The sequence below is a fragment of the Martes martes genome (assembly GCF_963455335.1).
Source record: "Martes martes genome assembly, chromosome: 14".
NCBI lineage: Eukaryota > Metazoa > Chordata > Mammalia > Carnivora > Mustelidae > Martes > Martes martes.
In genome coordinates, this window is record NC_137902.1 from 39,902,954 (window position 1) to 39,924,836 (window position 21,883).

General features: G+C 43.1%; 1 protein-coding gene across 1 annotated transcript in view; it reads left to right on the forward strand.

The window, feature by feature from the left end:
* The first annotated feature begins 2,332 nt into the window (after positions 1–2,332).
* Positions 2,333–21,883, forward strand: part of ERCC6 (ERCC excision repair 6, chromatin remodeling factor) — a 77,266-nt gene continuing 57,715 nt past the window's right edge. Inside the window, exons 1-5 of the mRNA XM_080822439.1 lie at positions 2,333–2,427; positions 5,843–6,279; positions 8,131–8,251; positions 10,372–10,483; positions 14,286–15,003. Coding sequence (XP_080678565.1) covers positions 5,858–6,279; positions 8,131–8,251; positions 10,372–10,483; positions 14,286–15,003 — 1,373 coding nt within the window. The 5' untranslated portion in view covers positions 2,333–2,427; positions 5,843–5,857. The remainder of the gene's footprint in view (positions 2,428–5,842; positions 6,280–8,130; positions 8,252–10,371; positions 10,484–14,285; positions 15,004–21,883) is intronic.

The window sequence follows — 21,883 nt, forward strand, 5'->3', positions numbered from 1 at the left end:
TTCCCCAGTTCCCTCCCAATGAGTGACCATGGGTTGGTACATTTCAACTGGTCTTTTCCATTCAATTGTTCTCTTCTGAACCTATGTCTTCCCATGAAAACCCTTTCATGCCCAGGGATGGTGTATTCACTTGTTAGTGCTGCCATAACATAGTACTGCAGACAGGATGGCTTAAAAAACAGAAATGCATTTTCTCACAGTCTGGAGACTCTAAGTCTGAGACCCAGGGTTGACAGGGCTGGTCTCTTCTGAGGCCTTTCTTCTTGAATTGTAGATGGCTGTTGTTTCCGTGTGTCTTCACATGGTCTTTCCTCTGTGCATGTCCATGCCCTAATCTCCTCTTCTTATAAGGATACCAGTTATACTGGATTAGAGCCTGCCCCAATAGCCTCATTTTAACTTAATAAAAGATTTTTAGTGTCTTTAGAGATCCTATATCCAAATACAGTCCCATTTGAGGTACTGGGATTAGGATTTCAACTGAATTTGGAGGGATGCAATCCAGCTCATAATATATGGGAACAGCTCCTAAAGTCTTGCTAGGCCCGGGGGTACTGTGCTATCTGGGTTGTTTTCCTAATCCTGCCCACACCTTTATAAAAGTTGTTAATTCTTGGGGCGCCTGGGTGGCTCAGTGGGTTAAAGCCTCTGCCTTCGGCTCAGGTCATGATCCCAGGGTGCTGGGATCGAGTCCCACATGGGGCTCTCTGCTCGGCAGGGAGACTGCTTCCCTTCCTCTCTCTCTGTCTGCCTCTCTGCCTACTTGTGACCTCTGTCAAATAAATAAATAAAATCTTTAAAAAAAAAAAGAAAAAAGTTGTTAATTCTCCTCAACTACTTAAGAGTGTACCACCTGCCTCCTGTCCAAATTCTAATTGACACACAGGCACTCACCAAAATAGTGCACATTGAAAAGGGGACCTCATTTTCTTTCTTTTTTTTTTTTTTTAAGATTTTATTTATTTATTTGACAGAGAGAGAGAGATCACAAGTAGGCAGAGAGGCAGGTAGAGAGAGAAGGGAGGAAGCAGGCTCCCTACTGAGCAGAGAGTCTGATGATGCCAATGCCAGGCCGGATCCCAGGACTCTGAGATCATGACCTGAGCGGAAGGCAGAGGCTTAACCCACTGAGCCACCCACGGGCCCCAGGACCTCATTTTCAAAATGGTTGGAAAGCACTGAATATCTGGGAGAAACAGCTTTCATATTCAAGCATTGAAACTAATATCTTACTAATGCCTTTCTGTTCACAATTATTGTACTCAGGAGATCACCAGAATCCTTTATTCCTTTAAAAAATAAAACCAAACATTTTTATGTGAGATGACTTGAGGCAAATGTAGATTGGTGCTGCTAACAAGAGAGATATGGTGGTATTACTATTACCAAGTAGCTTCCAAGCCCCTTTTCCTACTGTCTGACTTCAGGCTTCAAAATGAGGAAGGCACTTCCCTACCCAGGACCAAAGATCCTTTCCTAAAAAACCAAACCAAACCAAACTAAACAGAAGTGCCCCCCCCCCAACACAAAGGTCCTTCCCTCAGTCACTGCTACTCGCAGAGGACTTTCCGGCGCCGGCCCTGGAAAATCCACCCTCTTAGAGAGCTGGAAGCCCTGAGAAGCTGCCTTTTTGGTGAGGCTGACACCTATCATGGGCTACTGCTTCCCCAGGAGTAGCTCAGTTTCCTCCCTCCGTTCTGAACCTAGGTGTGGATGGATAGTTTGTTTCTTCAAAAGCTCCAAGCAAAAATTCTCATTTGGCTCAAAATCCTTCTTACCGCTTTGATGTGAGGACAGGTATTAAATGACTCACCAGTGCAATCAAGACATTCATGTGGGTCCACTATACACACACATCCTCCCCTCCCAGATGTGTGTGTAGGAGTTGGAAGGGCAACAGGCATAAACAAGGCCTCTCCCTCTTCTTTGCGTGCTAACAGCCGTGCCAGATGACCAAGAGGGAGCAACAACGTCCGCCGCGAGAGGCTACTGAAATGTGACATCCCAGCCGGCTCCCCTCCCCAAGCTTATTTTCTTTGGGGTTCACGGCACACAGTACCTCTCTCTCCCTCTCTCTCTTTCTTCCTGAAAACATGTCCTTTAATTCTTATGATTGTCCTACTAAAGAGGTACTTTTTCACCAGGACTGAAGCGCGGGACCCAAGCCACACAGCAGATCACCAGCCCATACAACCTTCACACACAAAACGCAGAGAGAAAGGCGGGGCTACACGCATCCGTCCAATCACGTGGCCGCGCACGCTCTTCGAGGGCCTTCCGGCCCTTGCGCCGTGGTTAGGTCACGCTTGGAGGCGGTGCTTACGACGGACAAAAGACGCATGCGCCGCGGCTACCCGGGTCGGGCTTCCACGGCTGCGGGCGTCGGTGGCATCTGCGTTTCCGTACTGGTGGCCGCGGGGCCCTGGGGTGAGTGTTGGGGCGGCCGGGCTGAACCTCGAGCTTGGACTCTCAGGAGCCCATGGCCTCGCCTTGGGCATCTGACTGCCTTGAGGGAGCCCATCCGCGGGGCTGGCCAGGAACTGGCCCTTGAGTCGGGCGCGCGCCTTCCTTGCCCGCGCACCTGCGGCCGGAAGTGACGAAGTAGCGCTCTCACCTGGGGCGACGGTGGGTCCCAGCCTCGGGCCGGCGGTAGGCTAGCGGGCCGGCCCCGAAACTTGAGCTTCTGGGCTTTGCGTCTGCCCCGGAGCGCGGGATCAGCGCGGCCCTGTTCGATTTCGATGAAAAAACTGGAGTTGTTACTTGAAAGAAAGCATCGGGGTAAATACAAGTCAGGCGCTTTGGGCATTGATACTGTCAAGTGGGATTGTGTAAGGGATTGAGCAGTTCATATACGAATGCTGTGTAGCATCCATCTTCAGCCTGTTCCAAGCTGCAGTCGTTTTTCACCCGTGTGTCTCCCGTCATATCCTTGTACTGTTTCTTCCAGTCCGTTATCCATACAGTAGCCCAGGTGGTCTGTTAGGAAATTCAAATAGGTCATGACATCATCATCCTGTTTAAAAGTCTTCAAAATCATTCCACTGCCATTGGAATGAAATCCAAGTTCATGTTTTACCAGGTCCTTTTTGATCTTGGCTACCCCTCCATCTTATCTTCACTTATGCCCCACTCCCTCCCCAGCTAGGCATGTTTACAACCGAATGCAAACCAGAATCCAGTTCCTCCCACAGAAGTCCCAGTGCTCAAAGGAGAGAACAGTGAAGATACTCTTTTCCCAGATGATTACTCCTTGCAGAGTGTTAGAGGATAATCTGTAAGATTTATACAATGAATGGAGTCCTTATCAGCAACTTTAACTCAGTTATGCACATAGTGTAAAGTAAAAAATTCTCACTGTGTTCCATCCTCCTTTCATTTTCCAAGTGCACCAGCTCTTACCAGCCTTAGAAATTACACGTTTCTTTGCAAAATGTTCGTTCCAGTTTTGGCCTGTTTAATCCTTTTCATCCTTCAGACACTGGCTCAGGTATCACATTATCAGAGAGGTCTCCCTCCTTATCCCCAACTCTGCACTGTCAATTAGGTTCCTCTATTACTTTGTCCTAAAGAATCCTGTACTTTTATAGCGGTTACCATAATTACATTTGTGGGTATAATTTATGTATGAACATGTTTAAATGTATAAATATGTGTATGTGTATATAATTCTTAAAATGTATGTTTTTCCCAAGAGACTAAGCTCTAATGGTGACAGAACCTAGTACACTGTCTGGTATAATTGACTATCAAGTATTTGTTAAATGGATGATTTATTTCACTTCTGAAACTGTTTAGTTTCTGCTGAGAACTTCCTGATTTTCAGCTTTCATTCTCAGGAAACTTGGCCCTTTGGTCCATAGTCACTCTCCAAGTGGCTTCTTGATGTCTCCCTTTCTTCTTCCCTCCCTTCCTATCCCAGTACCTTCTGGCTTCTTCTTCTTCTTTTTTTTTTAATCTATCCCCCTAGGACCCCAAGTTCAGTTACTTGAACTACTCTTCTCTTCAGCATCTGTACCCATGCGCTTTGGTCCTTCTGCTGCTGCTGCTCTGAAAACTCTGAACAGTGACATTTCCCTGGACTGTTAATTACCGAAGGAGGAAATTGTACAGCCTTGGGGATTGTTGGCAATCTGGTTTTGGGGGGCCCTCCACACATGTCACCAGTGTTTGTTCCCCATCAGCTTTTCCCTTGTATAGGACATTTTTTCCAGATTTTTATTCTTCTCCATCCCCTCCTTCTGTTTCCCATCTGCTTCCTTTTTGAGATTCTTATTTTTATGGCTGAATTCACCAGTGACTCAATTGTCCACATTAGACTTGTTATTTTAGACTTCTCTCTGAACAGTACTTCCCTTCAGGATATATGGGGTGTCTTCAGTGGATCAGACCCTGGATCAGGGGTTCACATCTTAGCTTGTATAAGTTTCTTTAGTTCCAGGTGGCCTCTTGTTGGTGCCTCTTCTACAGACCTGCCCTGCTTTGTTGTTATTGACATGTTTCTCCTCCCCTAGAGAATGAGCTACTCTGGAAGGGATGGTGCTAAGTTCCTGGTGTCTTTGTATCCTAGTGCTTGGCTGCCAGGTTGGTTTTATTTAATGAGAAATCATTGGGGCTTATTGGGAGAACTTCTGGTATATTTATATAAACAAAATTTCCGTGGTGAAAGAAACCTTAGTTTATTCAGTTAAATAAAAAGCAAGGCTGTCTCTTGGTTATTGCGTTGCTTTTTAATGTATTTATTAGAGTTACACAGGCAACGTAGTGAATACATTTTACTGAAGGAGATCCTGAGTATGTGGAGTGAAATGTGAAGTCTTCCTTTATTCTCCCCTATCCTGCTTCCTCCTCCCTAATGGTTGGAGGTTTAGTGTGTCTCTCCAGATCACTTTGAATGCATTCCATACACACAGATGCAGATAGAAGTTTTTTTATCCAACATAAATGTGTTCATACTCCGTGATTTCTTTTCAGTTTACAAGCCTTTTGAATCATTGTCACTGAAAATACTTAATGCTTATATGCTTATATTAAACTGTTGACATGCTACAGTGAACAGCCTTGCGTGTATGTGAGTATTTCTTTGGAATACATACCTGGTCATGTGCATTTTAAATCTTGATAGATATTGTTAAATTGCCTTCCAAAAAAGCTTTAGTAATTCATATTGCCTCCAGCATTGTGTGAGGGTGGATCTTCCCTGTCTGCTGGACATAATCAGGCCTAACCTGTTTTTGCCAACCTGATTGGCAAGAAATTGTGTTGCACGTTGGAATAGGGTTATTTTTGAGAATTTTCTCAGATGCCAGATTTTAGTGGTGATACTATATCTCGTTCAGAGTTTCTGCGTATTAAGTAGCCTAAGTTTCTAGTGGTCAGATTCGTAGAGAAGCTTGTTGCTTACTTCACTAAATTTGTGTATCACAGTTCATCATGCCACTGTATTTTGAAACTTTCATGCCACAATGCAGTGAAGATGCTAACTTGGAAAGTAGCAGTCAAATAACGTCACTTGATTTGGAAAAGACTCTTAGGGTGCCAGTCAAGATTTTGGTTGCCAGTTTTCTTACATGGCTCTCCAAATGTCTTTTATTGTTGATGCTGTGTATTTTCCTTCTTGTCTTTTTTTTTGGTTAATATTTCTTATTATCAGAACTCAAGAAGCTGTATAGCTTTTGCCCTTTTTAAGAGAAGTAATACTTGCAAACTCGAATTTATCTAATTGGAGGATTATTACTTGATCTTTTGAAAAGTCAATGTTCTTTAATTATAAAAATGTTAAGAAACTATATAAATATCAATTCTTTATAACCAAAAAGGTTTATTACATTTTTTTTCCCTTTAGGTATTCTTGTGGAGGATGCAAAATACGAGAATCCCCAACTCAAGTCCAACTCAGGAGCAAGACTGTTTGCAAAGTCAGTATGTCAGTGATAAACAAGAAATAACAATCAAGCAAGAGAATGATGGCAACGTGGAGGTGGAGGAAAGCCTCCCCTCTTGTTCCTCTGCTAATGGACCATCCAGTTCTGCCGAGGGGTGTTCATCGGAAGTTTCGAGGAGGGGGCCGTCCCTGCTGCACATCAACAGACATCACATACAGACGGTGGAGCCGAGTGCGCAGGCCCTTGAACTGCAGGGGTTGGGTGTGGATGTGTATGACCAGGACGTGCTGGAACAGGGAGTGCTTCGGCAAGTGGACAGTGCCATTCACGAGGCCAGCCGTGCGGCCCAGCTTGCCGATGCAGAGAAGGAGTACCGATCAGTCCTGGATGACCTCACGTGAGTGTGGACCGTCTTCTCTGATTGCAGATTTTGTGTTTACATGTGATGGAGAAATGCAGGTAATAGCCATGGTATTCCAGAAATATGGGAGATTTATAGAACCTCTTATTTGGAGGATGGAGTCAGTTAGGGCAGTCCTTGACCATGTGTGTGTGAGCTTTAGTCCTTTCCCTCAGGAGCAACATTGAATGTGGTAGTCAGGGTCTCAGGCTAGCTCACAACAACCTGTTTATGCATAACATCCTAGAGAGAAACACTGCTCTGAGTAGCCCAGAACTCACAACCATGTGCCCAGACTGGTTTTCAGGAGAAGGTAACCTAAAGGTGTGATGTGTGCAACTTGAGACACCAGGAGCACATCACGCCCTTCCCCCTCACATTTTTCTCTTGCCCTTTAGTTTCTTTTCAGTTTCCTGTGTCTAAACCCAGTGTCCGTCTTTTGATAATTTTTCAGATTTGCATTTCGAGAAATAATGTGAAACAACTCCTTGCTTTTCCTTTCTTCTGTCCTACTTTTGACTCAGTAGAAAAGATGAAGTCCCATGGAAACTTCATTTGTGTGTTAGAGGAGAAGCAGCTCTGGACTTGGGCTGGAAGGGTGGGGCAGGTGACGGTTGAGCTTCTTCACTATTGCCGGTCTGCCCTGTCTTGGCCAGTGGTCCAGGCTGTGTCAGGCAAGCATGAAAGAGAAAACGAGTGGGGGGAGGAATGGTGCAGTCTCAGATGGGGATGGCTGGGGAAGGGGAGAGGAGGGAAGAATGAGGAGCTATTGGCTACCCTTGGTCGGGGAGACTGTGGTGCAGATGGCTGTTGGAACTTCAAGGACATATTTTCTGCTAGTGGCTTCCTCGTGTGTTCTCTTGGCCTCCTGAGTGGCAGGTACTCTGGAGTACTTACGGTATTCCCGGTGTCAGGAGCTCGATTCCTGATAAGGAACACACCTTTACATTTGACTTTGGAAATGTGCCTCCTGCTTGCTTCGGTGACATCTGAGTGCTGCAGAATTACCACACGGGTGAACACGAGATCCATGGTGACATGTGGTTAGACTGCCAGTAACTTGCATTGATAACATCTTTAGTCCTGATATCCACAAAGGATACAAATAGCAAAGTATACAAATGTCAAGATTAAATTTGTGTTTTGAAAACTGGGAGTTACCATTCTACTGTGTCTGTTTTAGAAGCGTCATATTAGAGATTGGTTTTTTCCCCCTTCACACTATAATATATTATGCTATAACAAATAAGTATTCGAGTAGTATGAAAAAAATATTGTCACAGGTATCTGACTTTATAAAAAAGTGTCAGCATTTTTAGTACTTTTGCAGACTTGGGGTGACTTCCAAAATGGGCTTTAAAAACCCATATATGGGTAGTTGATAATGAAGAAGCTTGTGTATGTTTGGGGAAGGGATATATGGGAGTCTCTATACCTTCCTTTCAATTTTGTTGTGAACCTAAAACTGCTCTAAAAAACTAAAATCTTAAAGAATCAAACAACGTATATGCATTTTATTTTTATTTAAAAGGACAACTATTGAACATTGTTTTAGCACAGTCTCTTGAATTGGATAGACACTTAAAATGCTTGTAGAATGAATGAAACAGCTTACAAATGGGAATGTGCCTGATTTTAATCAGCCAGATCAAAGAAAACACTAGCAATTACCTTAAACTTCTAATAACCTTTTAAGTATGTGGCAACAAGAACATGCATTCTGGTTTAGTTTCTTTTATCTGTCAGTTAATAAGAAGTAAAAGGACATCTTTGTAGCATTTCTGTCTTCACTTACACTATAAAAAATGTTACCAGAGTGGAAAATAGACATTTTATTTTATTTTTCAGGTCATGTACAACATCCCTAAGGCAAATCAATAAAATTATTGAACAACTTAGCCCTCAAGCTGCCACCAACAGAGACATCAACAGGAAACTAGATTCTGTAAAACGACAGAAGTATAATAAGGTGATTCCAAATAACATTAAGTATTACATTTTTGAAAAAGTCATCATTGCTATTCATTTAAATTTGGGAAGTGTTCTGAAAAGGAGATGTGAAGGAAATAGCTATGATAGAAAATATTGAGTTCCTTTTTCATGTTTAATATTTCAGCTGTTTCAGTTTAATATGTTAAAGAATATCTTTTAAAATACACACATACAGGGGCACCTGAGTGGCTTAGTGGGTTAAAGCCTCTGCCTTCAGCTCAGGTCATGATCCCAGGGTCCTGGGATCGAGCCCCACATCGGGCTCTCCGCTCAGCGGGAAGCCTGCTTCCCTTCCTCTCTCTCTGCCTGCCTCTCTGCCTACTTGTGATCTCTGTCTGTCAAATAAATAAAAATCTTAAAAAAAAAAATAAAATACACACATACATCACACATACTTGAGAGAAGTTTCTCTTGCTGGCTTTGCATGCTGCCTTGTTGATGTTGATGATGATAGTCTTCCTTGCTGTGCCATTTTCTTTTACCTAGCTTAGGCACCTGTTTGGCACATGGGCCTCACATCCATCTCCTTGTGTTGTGTGAATTTTCTTTTTGTTTTTTGGGGGTTTTTTTTTGCTTGGCTCCTGGTTGTCCTGATTATCGTGTTTCCTGTGGCCACAGCCATCACCCCTCACACACTCATTCATGGTCACTGCTCTTAGGTATTATGGTCACCACCCAGACACACGGGTCTGCACTTAGGGTTGTACAACCTCAAGGTAAGGAATATCTGTTACTTATGACACTGTTTTTTTGAGGTTTGTAACATTTTTTGGAATTTATGCTTTGTGAAAATAGATCAGAGTAGAGAGGAATGACTGGTTTTGATCATTTGATTTCGGCCATCCAAAATGATGAGCAGATATCCTTGTGCTGGCAGTTGACCCACTGTCGTGAGTGAAGTCCTTGCATCTTTTATTTAAACTTCACTAATGATGTCTACAGACTCAGTGCTTCCTTTTGCTTTCCACTCACCAGTCTGTTATCTTCACCATCCCATCTTCTATCACCTACCTCCAGAATAGCAGCCCAAAAATCAGAGTTAGCAGTGGCCTCAGGCAGCTGAGGTCTCCCCAAAGCAGAGAGAGGACATCTGGCCTCTTGTGGGAGCATGTGAATGGATGTGCAGAGACCTCTGACCTTGGGCTTCTGGTGGGCTGAGGTTTCAAGGAGCAGTGAGGACAAGACTTTGGGCCGTTTTACTTCTAAGTCAACTGTAGATTCCTATCTTTCTAAAATAGCTCTTTGATGGTTAGAGATAGACTATTCAGAGAGAAAGGCTCTGTTTGTTTCTTTTTAGAAAGGCTGTTTAAATGAGATTAAATGAGGGAAAACTGAAGGAAAAGGAATTGTAGTTTAGTATAACGTGGCATTTATACTCAGCATTTCTCCTCATCCCACTCTCATATTTGGTGTTTAAACATTCTTGACCTTGGGAAGAACAACCAGGTACCATAGGCCTAGTTAATTGAAGAGGCCCTAGGAATGCTGCATAGCTGAGCTCTGGTGATAGAGAGGGAGACAAGACAAAGGGGCCTGGGGTGGGTAGGGTAAAAGAGTATATTCAAATGTATATTCCTTTTAAAGTCTAGTAATTGGATAGAATACTGTAAAAGACTGTAAAGGACAGTTGTAAATACGGTAGATGATCAAAGGTGCTTTTTTAGGCATTTGAACATTTGTGTTTGTTTCATCTGCCTACAGCCTATTGACCTCATAGCCTGTCCATTGCTAAGGTCAGAAACAGAAGTTTAGTCATTTACCCAGTGTGCAGTGGGGAAACCTAAGTAGAGCAGTTCCACCTCCTAGAGCAGTGTCAGTGCACATGAACTTCAGTGCTCAGGCACATAGAAAGCTGGGCCGCCCACAAATGGGAATGTGCCCCCAGTGGGTGGGGACAGGGATGCCTGCCCGATGGGAGTGCTTTCAGGCCTACGTCCTACGTCCTTTGGCAGTTGCTCAAATAAGGTTCTTTATAATAATAGTAATATATGGAATTTCTGTTTTATTTGCCTTGATTAAAGTTTTTAAATTTATCTTTTGTATTTAACAATAAATCACTTCATTGCTGTTTTCTATATTCAATATTTACCACTCAAGGAACAACAGCTAAAGAAGATCACAGCAAAACAAAAACGTCTCCAGGCCATCCTTGGAGGAGCGGAGGTACAAGTTGAAGTAGACCATGCCAGTCTGGAGGAGGAGGATATAGGTGAGGCTACTGGGAACAATGTCTCCTTGTTCTTGAATTGGTGCCTGATGCCTGTAGCGGTGAGGGTATCTCCTCAGTCCTGGCCCGGGTTTCAGGAAAAATCCCTTTCTTTGCCTTACTGTTAAAACAGATGAGGAAGATTTTATTCTCTACACCTGCAGAACCAAATCTCTTAAGTTATAAGGGGGTATTTGGAGAATGAAAGTAAATGCTCAGCTCCATCTACTAGAGGCTGCTGGTGTACATTTGGTATTAGTTTAATAAATTAGGGAGCTTAGCATTCTTGTGTAGTTAATTTTGTAGAGACAACTGACTTCTTGATTGAGTTACGTTTTTAAGCTCAGCATCATTAGTCAGCATTCATAGACTTGCTTTTACATATGTTTTTGGGTTGTATTTGGCAAGCTTTCCAAGCGTCATCACTTCTTTTAAGAAAAGCTATCTTCCTTTAGGTTATACTATGGCTCCGATTTTGTTTTTATTACTGCCCAGAATGGGTGTCTTCTGGAGAACGTTTTGAGAAAATGCATAAGCTCCGAAATGAAATATCTTTGTGGTCTGTGCGTGTGTATGTGTAGGTGTGTGTTTAGAAATTGTTGGTAGCTGCTCAGTCATTTAATATTTGAAATATAGATTAAGGCTTCTTAGCATTTAAGCTTTTCAAGCAGATATTTTCTACTAGTTCTTGAAGTTTATTCTGTAACATGGGAGAATTATTATGAAGAATTAATTGAGGCAATAGAAAAAATATCAGTGAGATGAACTTTTACATTTCAGTCTCTCAGAATTTGTTGGGCCTGCGACCAAGGCTTTCTGCTGCTGAGAGGCCGTGTTTCTTGTTCCTGTCTGGCTGCCTAAAACCTGCTACTGCATTTTACCTCCTCTTGCTTCCTTGGTAAAACTTTGTCCAGGATTAGTGGTTGCTTCCCCAATTCCAGAAGCTCCTTTTCACCCTTGCGCCACTTGGCCTGGCTGTAACAGCAGATACTTCTGCGCCTTCCAGGATCCCAATCTCTCCTGGTTTTCCTTTTGGCCCTCTGACCATTTCAGTGGGTGGTTTTGTTTGTTTTTCTTTTCTGAGGGAGAAAGTCTGGGGTGGAAAGTAGAGGGTGAGGGTGGGGCATCAACAAGCTGATTCTGAAATTGATGTAAAAATGTGTTGGGCCAAGAAAAGTTAATCTTGAAGAGGAACAAAATATCGAGACCTGTTATCAAGCTGCAGTGATTAAGACAGGTATGGGCACAAGGAAAGACAAATAGACCAGTGGGACAGAATATAGGGACCGGCAAACAGACCCACCCCCATGTGGTTACTTGGTTTATGACAGATGCAGCAGTGCAGTGCTGTGAAGAGGTATCATCTTTTCAGTAAGTGGTGCTGGGTTCATTCACACCAAGGTAAAATGAACCTTGGGCCATTACACCATGTACAGAAGTAAATGAAAAATAGATTTTAAATATAAGTGTGAGTGGTAAAACAAGGCTTTTAGAATATAGCATAGGAAAGTATTTCTGTGATCTTGGGGCAAAGACTTAATGAGACATAAAAATGCTCATGGTAAAGGAAAAGTTGTGAGTGAGCTATCTCACAGCTCCTGTTGAAAAGAGAGCACTGAGAGAGTGAAAAGGCAAGCCGAAGAGTGGGAGAAGATTCTTGCAACACGTGTATTAATTGAAGGACAGGAATCCGGAGTGTATTAAAGAACTCTTGGGAAAGGGCTAAAGACCTGAACATTTTCTTCAAAAGAGGCTATTCAGAAGGTCAGTGAATCTATGAAGAGGTGCCCTAGTCCATTAGTTCGTAGGGAAATACAAATGACAACCACAAACTGGTACCGTTGCATACGCACTAGAATAGCTACAATGCCAAGAATGTAGACCCATCGAAACTCTCAAACATTGTTGGTGGAACTTAAAATTAATAGGACCATTTTGAAAAACTGTTTGGCAGTGTCTGCTAAAGCTTAACATACCCAAAGAATTACGTATACACGCATTACTGATGGATGTGTATTGGAATATTCATAGCAATGTAATTCATAGTAACTAAAACCTGGAAACTACCCAAATGTCCATTAACAGTGGAATGGAAAAATTACAGTGTAGCTATGTGATAGAATACTAATAGCAGTGAAAACCAGCAACTGCAGCTATATTCAAGAATGGGGATGGATCTTAAGTGTAATGTTGAGCCAAATAAGGTGACGCGAGTATACAAACATTTCCATTTACATAAAGCTCAAAGCCAGGGACAGCTTGTTTGTAGTGTTAATAGTGTGGTCGGTCATTATTCTGGGGGTGGAGTAGAGACTGGGACGTGCCATCACAGGTGCATCTGGTGGTGCTAGCAGGTTCTGTTTCTTGATCTGGAGATGGGTGTGCAGTGTGTTTTTTTGTGAAAAGTCACTGAGCTGTACACTTGGCATTTGTGCACTTCCTGACGTGTATTTTTCTTCACTGCAAGTTTAGTGAAGAACCGGCTGCGGTGTTACTGCACCGCGAGAAACGTAGATTGTGGAATGTGGATTCCTCATGCTCAGCCCTACTTACGTTGGCATTTCGGCTCTGGGTGAAGTAGTGCTGCCAGAGATGAAGTTCAGAGATTTCCGGGTGACTTTATGTTATTAAGACTGAACTTCCCATTTACACCCTCCGTTCTGTCAGGCGCACATCTAACAGTGCTGTCCCGTAGACCTGCTGGCAGTGATGGCAGTGCTGTCTGTGCTGTCCATTGTGGTCGTCCTTAGCCCCACCCGGCTCATCGAGCACTTGAAATATGGCAAGTGTGTCTGAGGATCTGAGTTTTCAATTTAAATTTAAATAGCCACATTGTGTGGAGCAAACATTTAATTTTTACCTGTTCAGGTGCCTGTTGATTCTTTATACATTTGCAGTTTTGCTGTTTCTTGCATTTTAAGTCTGTGCGGGTCCTGGTATTCGAAGTGGCATGGAAACTTGGGAGAGTGCTTCCTTGGGGGCTGTTCTTCGATAAGGAAACAGACACATTTGTCTGAACGTTACATATAGGTAGGTCTGTCTCTGGCTGCATAGAGAGTATATTTATAATGCATTATTTTAGAAAAAGTTATTGAGAGGGGCAACTTAACCCACTGAACCAATAACTTTACCAACTTTACCAATAACTTTTTATTGGTTCAGTGGGTTAAGCCTCTGCCTTTGGCTCAGGTCATGATCTCAGGGTCCTGGGATCGAGCCCTGCATTGGGCTCTCTGCCCAGTGGGGAGCCTGCTTCCTCCTCTCTCTCTGCCTGCCTTTCTGCCTACTAGTGATCTCTCTCTTAAATAAATAAATAAAATCTTAAAAAAAAAAAAAAAAGAAAAAAGTTATTGAGGATTCAGCTTTTTGACTCAGAGTATATTGAATTTGGCGTGACGAATGCTATAATAAATTTTGTTCTCTTCTTTATATACAATATGCTTTTGTACATCCATGGTATGTTTTAATTTTTTAAAAATTTTTATTTTTTTTAGAGAGAGAGCACACATGTGAGTGGGGTGCGGAGTAGAAGGGGAGGGAGAAGGAGGGGGGAAAGAATCTTAAGCAGACTGCACTGAGCGCAGAGCCCGCTGAGGGGCTCAATCTCACAGCCCTGAGACCATGACCTGAGCTGAAACCCAGAGTTGCAGGCCCAAAAGACTGAGCCACCCGGGTGCCCCCATCCATGGTATGTTTTTAAAATGTGAGTTAATCATAGTTGCTGTTTGTTGGAGACGTGACTATTTGTGTTGTGCTCTTGGAAAGGTTTACGCTAGTGCCCAATGCCCTGTCATCCCTCTTTCAGAACCGGGGCCATCCTGTCTCGGCAGCATGCTTATGCCTGTCCAGGAGACAGCTTGGGAAGAGCTCATCCGCACGGGCCAGATGACACCTTTTGGAACCCAGATCCCTCAGAAACAGGAGAAAAAGCCTAGAAAACTAATGCTCAATGAAGCATCAGGTTTTGAAAAGTATTTGGCAGATCAAGCAAAATTATCTTTTGAAAGGAAGAAGCAAGCTTGTAATAAAAGAGCACCTAGAAAAACCCCAGCCTCGGTCACTTCGGAACTGAGCACAGCACTCCATGAAAACAAACCAAATGAGCAAAGCAAAGTTCTCTCGAAAACAGATAAGCGCTTGAAAAAGCACATGAAGAAGCTCCAGAAAAGGGCTCTTCATTTCCAGGGGAAAGTGGGCTTGCCAAAAGGAAAGAAACCTTTGGAGTCTGACGTGAGGCCGAAGGTGGAGGGCAACTCTGAGGGCGAAGAGTCCGAGTACTTGCCCACGGAGGAGGAGCTGGAGGAGGCAGAGGGGGCCGAGCTGACGGCAGAGGGCACGGACTATGAACTGAAGCCCGTGCTCAAGCACCGGAAACGGCCCAAAAAAGTCACGGGGCAGGAGATCGAGGATGACTTCCTTCCAAGTTCTGGGGAAGAAGCAGAAGCTGCCTGTGGAGGAAGAAGTCGGAAAGTAGTGAGATGCCGAGATGATGGAGATGAAGATTATTATAAGCAGCGGTTAAGGTCAGTCTGCAGGTTGTAAACAGATTGTGCTCTTTGCTTTCTCTTAGGCTGCAGGTTTATTGAATAAGAATTCTAGATTTGGCTTAATGTATTAGACCCTCATTTATCCAAAGGTTGGACTTCTGCAGCCTTAGCCTCCTCAAACCAGCAGAGCCCTTGAATCCCCAATGGAGCTAATCCCCAATGCCTCTAACTTTTGTATCTTCGTTCAGATTTGGGGCAAGTCTCAGAAGAAGAGCTTAGGGGAAGGGCCCAGGCAGGAGGCATGCAGAGGACTGAAGCATGAGCCGTATGCCTTCACGCTCAAAGAGGACCCCGAAGGCAGGGTCAGGAAAAGGAAAACACTGCCTGTGTCGTGCATGTTGCGTGGTTGGTTTTTTTCTTTTGATGCAGGAAAGTAATTGTCCAGGACTTTCTTCCAAAAAGGAGCTGAAATTTAAGCTTTAGTGTATGAAAGAATAAACTTGTTTTCTTAAATCCCTCCTTCCTTGTCTTGAGAAAGTAGTCCCCTGCAGAATTACAAACTCCCATCATGCTGCCAGAAAGGCATTTCACGTGCAATCGCCTACCCTTCCTTTTCACTTTTCATTTTTGATGCTGGACACTGACTTTGGCTTTTCTTTCCGTGACTCAGTAGATGATGCAAATAAGATGAAAGGGAAGGTGATCATGTTCCTTCAGGAAGTCAGTTGCCACATATTTTTTGTGAGCCCTGAAAAATGGTCTGGATGCTGTGGGTACCTGGTGTGCCCACCAAGCACGACCCTGCCCCCTCCCCGGCCTCCTATGTGAGCTTACTCAGCACTAAGAAGGTCCAAGGGAAAGGGAATCTGTTTAGTGGATTCATTTTTAAGTATTTGCTCCTGGGCTGGCCTTTTTCCAGTCCTCAGTAGTTTTTTCTTGTTTTCTATGTAGGGAGACCTCATTTATCATGTTCCTTGTAGCTTTGAATGCAGACTATCCTGATAATTTTTTTCCTTCTGTTTAGAACTGATTACCCACACCCAGACTATCACATACATTACCTAGTCTTTTAAAAGCAGATGTGGCATAGTTCTTTTCACAAAGAGGTTGAGGACCTGTGACATGAATCCGGTTCTTGAGAGCTGTTACACTCACACTGTGGTAGACCACGTGTAGCATAGTTGAGGAGTGACTTACATTTGTTACTTCTCATTGCAACTTTAACTTTATTTTGCACATTTAATATCTGTAGAGCTGTTTGAGGGATATGGCTGGATACTCTTGAACCTTGAGCACTGTCATTCTCTTAACTAACCGTAGAATTAATAAAAGTGTTAATCTCAATATATTGATTGTAAATGGAACAATATTTTCTTCTCATTCAATATTTATTTTAAATGTATTAGTATCTTGAGCAGAAGTGGTTTATTTTGATTGAATTTTAAATACGAGTTTAGTTTAAATTCATGGCAACACGTTTTTCTTAATAATCTCAAGACTGTAGAACAGTTATTTCCAAAGCCATATCAAAGCCAGTTTTTTGCTGAAGTTACAGTAAAATCTCAAATGAATTTCAGAAATATCAATAACTGTAATTGCCACCAAAATACTATAGCTTTTAAAATTTTATGGCTACAGTTATTAAGGCTGTTAAACTGCAGATAACACATTGAAATGTTTGTATGACATCTCCTTTGGTACTCTATGGTTTGGGGGATGGTAAAAGAAAAGACTGGGTCTAAGAAGCATTAAGAACATTTTAGAACTGCCAGTTGCTTTTTTATTTTGTTGCTTGTTGTTGCTGATCTTTGTGTACATATTGAAATTGTAATGAACAACAGTAAAACAAAAACAAACAAAAAAGACTTATCTTAGCAGTGGTTTGATGACAGATGATCAGAATAAAGCCCCATAGAGTTTGCAACATAGAAAATGAGTTTTCTTTTATGGTTAGAACTTAGGAATATGTACCTAGGCCAGGCGCTTTCTTGTATTGGTTATAGCCCTATTAATTATAATGCTCATTTAGAGCATTGTGGTGTTTAGAAGTGAAAGTAAGTCATTCCTAGAGATCTTAACCCCTTTATTCTCTCAGCTTGAGCATCAGAGTTCTTTCCTTAGCTCTAGCTTAGTCCCAACTATGTATCATTGTTTTTAGCTATTGCCAAGTGGGAATTTCCTATCAAGCCTTCTCTAGAGCTTAACCTTTTCTGGAATAGGATAATAGCACTTAGGATACTACTTTCTCTGACTTAGCCCAAGACCTCAGAACAGTCTTGGAAGTGTTATCCATTGTTTTAAACTGCCCATATATTTTTCCCTTTCCACATTTGTATCCTGCTTCTCTTTACTGAGTTGCATTTGGAGGCTGTCTGTGTCCTTAGTGGTGTTCCCTGATTTTCATACCTCTGATAATGTACCAGGACAGATGAGCCAGTTCTTAGAAGTACATATTCTGTTGGTTCTTACTCATGTCCTTAGTATGCATAGCCTAGAAAACATCCATGATTTTCTAATTTTCATTTTGTAGCAGCAGAGTATCTATTAGGGTATTGCTTTTAGTTGTGAGGTTCAGCTTTTCTTAAAATACATTGCTGCTTTACAAAACTAGGGTCCAGGAGCTCCAGGAGCCAAATGATAGGAATGACACACATTCAGTGTTTGAGCGGTGGGTGTCTCTGGTGAACACTTACATGTCACTTACCTCATCCAGTCTGTACAGCCAGAACAGGTCAGGGTGGCCTAGAAGACCAGACATCTGTGCACCTTTCCCCTCAAGGTGATCAAAGATCAGCAGTCCTTGTTACCTCAGTGTTCCTGATTGATTTCCAGATGAGATAGGAGGTAACTCTCATTGCTTCCTCCTTGTTCTCGCTGCATGAATGCGTATGTGTGCTCTAGGACCAGGACTAGGGTTTCCAACAAGGAATTTGTGATCTTTTATTAGGGGACACAGGCACCAGTAGGCCCAGTGTGAAGGGAATAATGAATTCAGACAGGGAAGACTTTGGGGAGGAGATTCATTCCGGCACAGGGCCTTGTCTATTGAGTAGTTCAGATATTTTGAAATAGACCTTAGGGTGCAGGTTACAAGAGGGAAAATACTTGCTTTGCTTTGGAGGCACATTATTTCTCATTTGGATTGGTGGGATGGTTGCCGTGGTGTGCAGAGATGCCTGGCTTCTAAGCCATCCGCTGCAGGCCAGGCACAGGCCCTCGCCTTACCGAACAATTCCCATCTTGGGTAGTGGCAGTCTCTTGGCGGAGGGGGTGGATCTGAGACCCTGTTTGGACTCTTCAGGAAAGAGTGGTGAAGTCCATTAGTGGTCTCTGCCATGGGCATGGGGGCCTGGGGGAAGCAGCAGCCTTCATGCCAGCTGTTTGCCATCCTTGAGATACAGCACAAACAAAAAATGCCACCAACTCTGGCCTCCTTCTCTGGCAGCACTGCTTGGGTCAGGCTTGGGCTGTAGGTCAGGTTCCATCCTGAGTGAGAGGATGCATTTCCAAATACGCGTTGTCTCCTGCTGGCACAAGTAGGGCTAGTGTTTAGCCTTTGACTTAAACCCATACCCTGAAGCTCTTCTTTCTGTTTCTGTTTGCCAGACGTTATTATTTAAGTTGCTGACCTGATGGGCTGTATTTCCTTGGCAGTGAGTGTAGACTAAAGTAGGAGTTCCCGGCCTGAATCTGCAGAATCACCTGGGAGCCCTGCCGTTGGAGGTGCTAATTCAAGAAGGCTAGCGTGGGGCTACCAAGCAGTAATATTTAAAAGCTTTTCTAGGTGGTTTGATGCACTGTCAAGTTTGGGAAGTACATGTTGTGTATAAATAGATTTTATATACTGTTTTCCTTTTTGAGGTTGTGGCTTTTGGCAGATTCAGTTTGCATTTGTTTCTCTAAAATCCTTTATATATACCCTGCACAAGTTTGTTTATATAAGGGAGGGCTTGAAGGGGAACTTTGAGGTTAGTTCATTCAGCTACTTGCTGTACGTAATAGATCATTTCCTTCCTATCAGAGCATATGCTTCAGAATCACGTGGAAAGCATCTTCCAGACTCAGCCTGGAGCGTCTGAGGCTGCAGGTCAGGGGTGGGAGGAGCTGGGCACTACGTGGGTACGTTGACTGAGCTCCCGCTGGTTCTGAGGTGAGGTTGGTGGCATTCCTCATCATTACAGGCCCTTACTGTGTTCCCACTGAGGAAGCCCTTGAGGCTGTTGGAAAGAACTGTGGGTAAGGATGTTGGGGTTTGAAAATGAAATGCTTTTTTTCCCTACTCTAGCCCAGAGTCAGTTTGGTATTGCTGCTGGAATAAATCTGCCCCCTCCTGCATTCCACTGCCACCTCGGTGAGTGGCAGTAGATTTCCCAGACTCTTGAGTAGGTGGTGCCCAAGTCTTCTCAGTTATCAGGTCCCCGGGACCAAGCTGCAGAGATCACAGCCTGAAACCAATTTGAGTTGCTCCCTGTGAATGGTTTAAAGGCTTTCCACGCTCCCCAACTTGCACTTCTGATGATTCCTCCTTGTTTTTTTTAAATAGTGAACTTACGATAACATTAAGATGAAATAACTACTTACATCTCTGTTTTTCGTGTTATTTGTCTACATTTCATTCCAGGCTTTGATCCTGTGCATACATATCTTTCAGTTATTAAAGTTATAGTAAGTGGTTCAAACATTTGATCATGTCCTGTTCAAGTTGATCAACTTGCCTGTGATCTCACTGTTAAGAGATAGAGCTGGGATTTGAAGCCAGGACAGAGTTGTGTAAATGTCATTTTCCTTCCGTTTGTGGGATTGGGTGGAATGTGCTATATCTAGATGTGACCACAAGGTGGCGCCAAGAATCAGTACATAGCTGCCTTCACCTCCCTGTGATGGAAACAACCAAAAACCTTAGCCACTTGGATGGGGACTTGGGGAGATTGTAGGGAGTCTAGAAGACTTGACAGATATGGTGTCGATGGGGATAGCATTTGTGTCATATCTTGTATAACCTGCGTCTGTAGTCATGATACCCGTTGGTGTAACTGGATTCTAATCCATTTAATAAAATGTCTTTAAACCTTAAAGATTTTTCTTTTTAGCCCCCCTTTTTTAAATTTTACTTTATCTTATGTGACTAACTTTGAATGGCTTCATTCATTATGTAAATCTTACACAGTGTCTTCACACTGCAAGGCTTAATCATCTGAGTAAACAGTATCTCCGTTGTCCTTCCTCTTGAGCACTGGGCCCCTGTGGCCAGGGGTGAGTTGGATCCTGGTTTGGAGGGTTTGGCTGTATATACATGAAGAGAAAAAGAAAAAGAGACTGAGAAGAGAAAGGCTGTCAGCGTTTTCAGATGCTTACTGGGTTCAAGCCAAGTGGGATAAATGTTGAAAAAAGTCTCTTGGGTTTGGAAATTTGGAGGCTTTGATGGCCTGAGCAAGGGTGGCATGTGGGGGATGGAAGGAGGTTCTCTGAGAACAACTATAGCTAGCATCACTGAATGCATAGTACTTGGCAGTGCTTCATGTCAAGTGGGCTCGTTGGTTTAATCCTCACAACCCCGAGGAACTAGGAACCTGAGCCCAGAAAGCTCACATAATTTGCCCAAGAGAGCATAGATAGAGAAGGCTGGGGGAAGGGGAGGGGGTCTGAAGGGGATTGGGGCAGGCGGGAGTGATTATCGGCTTGGTCAGTACAGTGGACTGAGAAGAGCATTGCTTCAGCAGCAGGGTTCTGCCATCACTTGATGGGGACCACCTCCACATTTTTTGTGGGTCCCGTTCCTAGGAGGCCATGCCTCCTAGAACCACTCTGCTAGCTGCGTGTCTCCATCTTACTGTCCTCCCAGAGCTGCCTTCTCTTTGCCCAGAGCTGGCTCCCTTTGCACTGCGATTGTCTCATTTATTCTTTAATTGGATCTTTGTTTGCCTTGGATGATGATTTAGCACATACGGGAAGGAAGGCCAAATTGCATTGTAGAGCTTGTAACTTTAAAAAAAAAAATCATTTGTTCTCTAAAATCTGAATTTATTAGAAGTTTAATCTAAATTTGATCAAGACACCTAAACCTAATTTGATCAAGAAACCTAATGATTTGAAGGTTGTTCTTATCATCAGTTTCTGGGAGTTAATTTCTCAGGAAATAAACCCATGTCCCTCTCCCCCCTGCCCCAGGAGTCTGTATTTTAAAGAGAGAAGAAAAAGTTACTCCCTTACAGAGTTTTCTCAGAGAGAATCTTGGCTTCTTTTAAATGACGAAGCTGAGACACAAATGAAGACTAATTCTGCTTCGTGTTCTGCACACACCTCTCATTCCCAGCTCCAGCGCCTAATTGTGTGCATCAGTCTTAATTTACTCTGTGAGATCTGGACTCCTAACTGAGGGTATTTCATCTGCTCACATGTGCCAATTAAGTCCACCCAGATAGACCATAAAAAGGCAGATAAGAAAAGTAAAACACTGAGTATCTCAATTTAGCAAATTAGACTAATCTGTAAGGGATTCTTAGCTGTCTGAAATAGAAAACCTACCGCACTACAGAAAAGCAAACAATATTAAATACCCAGCTTGGTGCCTTGAATATATTTTCAAAAATCAAATTGTGCTCATTGTGCTTCTGTTGTAGAATTTCTTTCTTGGATATTGCAATAGTGGAGAATGAGCCCGAGATTGAAATTTCACCCCATACTGAGAATGATTTAACTATACGGTGTGTGACTTTTTCCTCACAGTGCAGATCCAAACTCTGAGCCTGGTGGCCTTTCCAATGTGAAGATGGAGGCAGAGCAGTTAGGTCACTCTTGAGTTTCAAGCAGCTCAATATATGACTTCCTTGGAGCTTTGGAACGGGCACGTTCATTTTATTACTGTATGACCTGAAGCTACTGATAATTGACAGTTCTTATTGTTCGGTGTATTTTG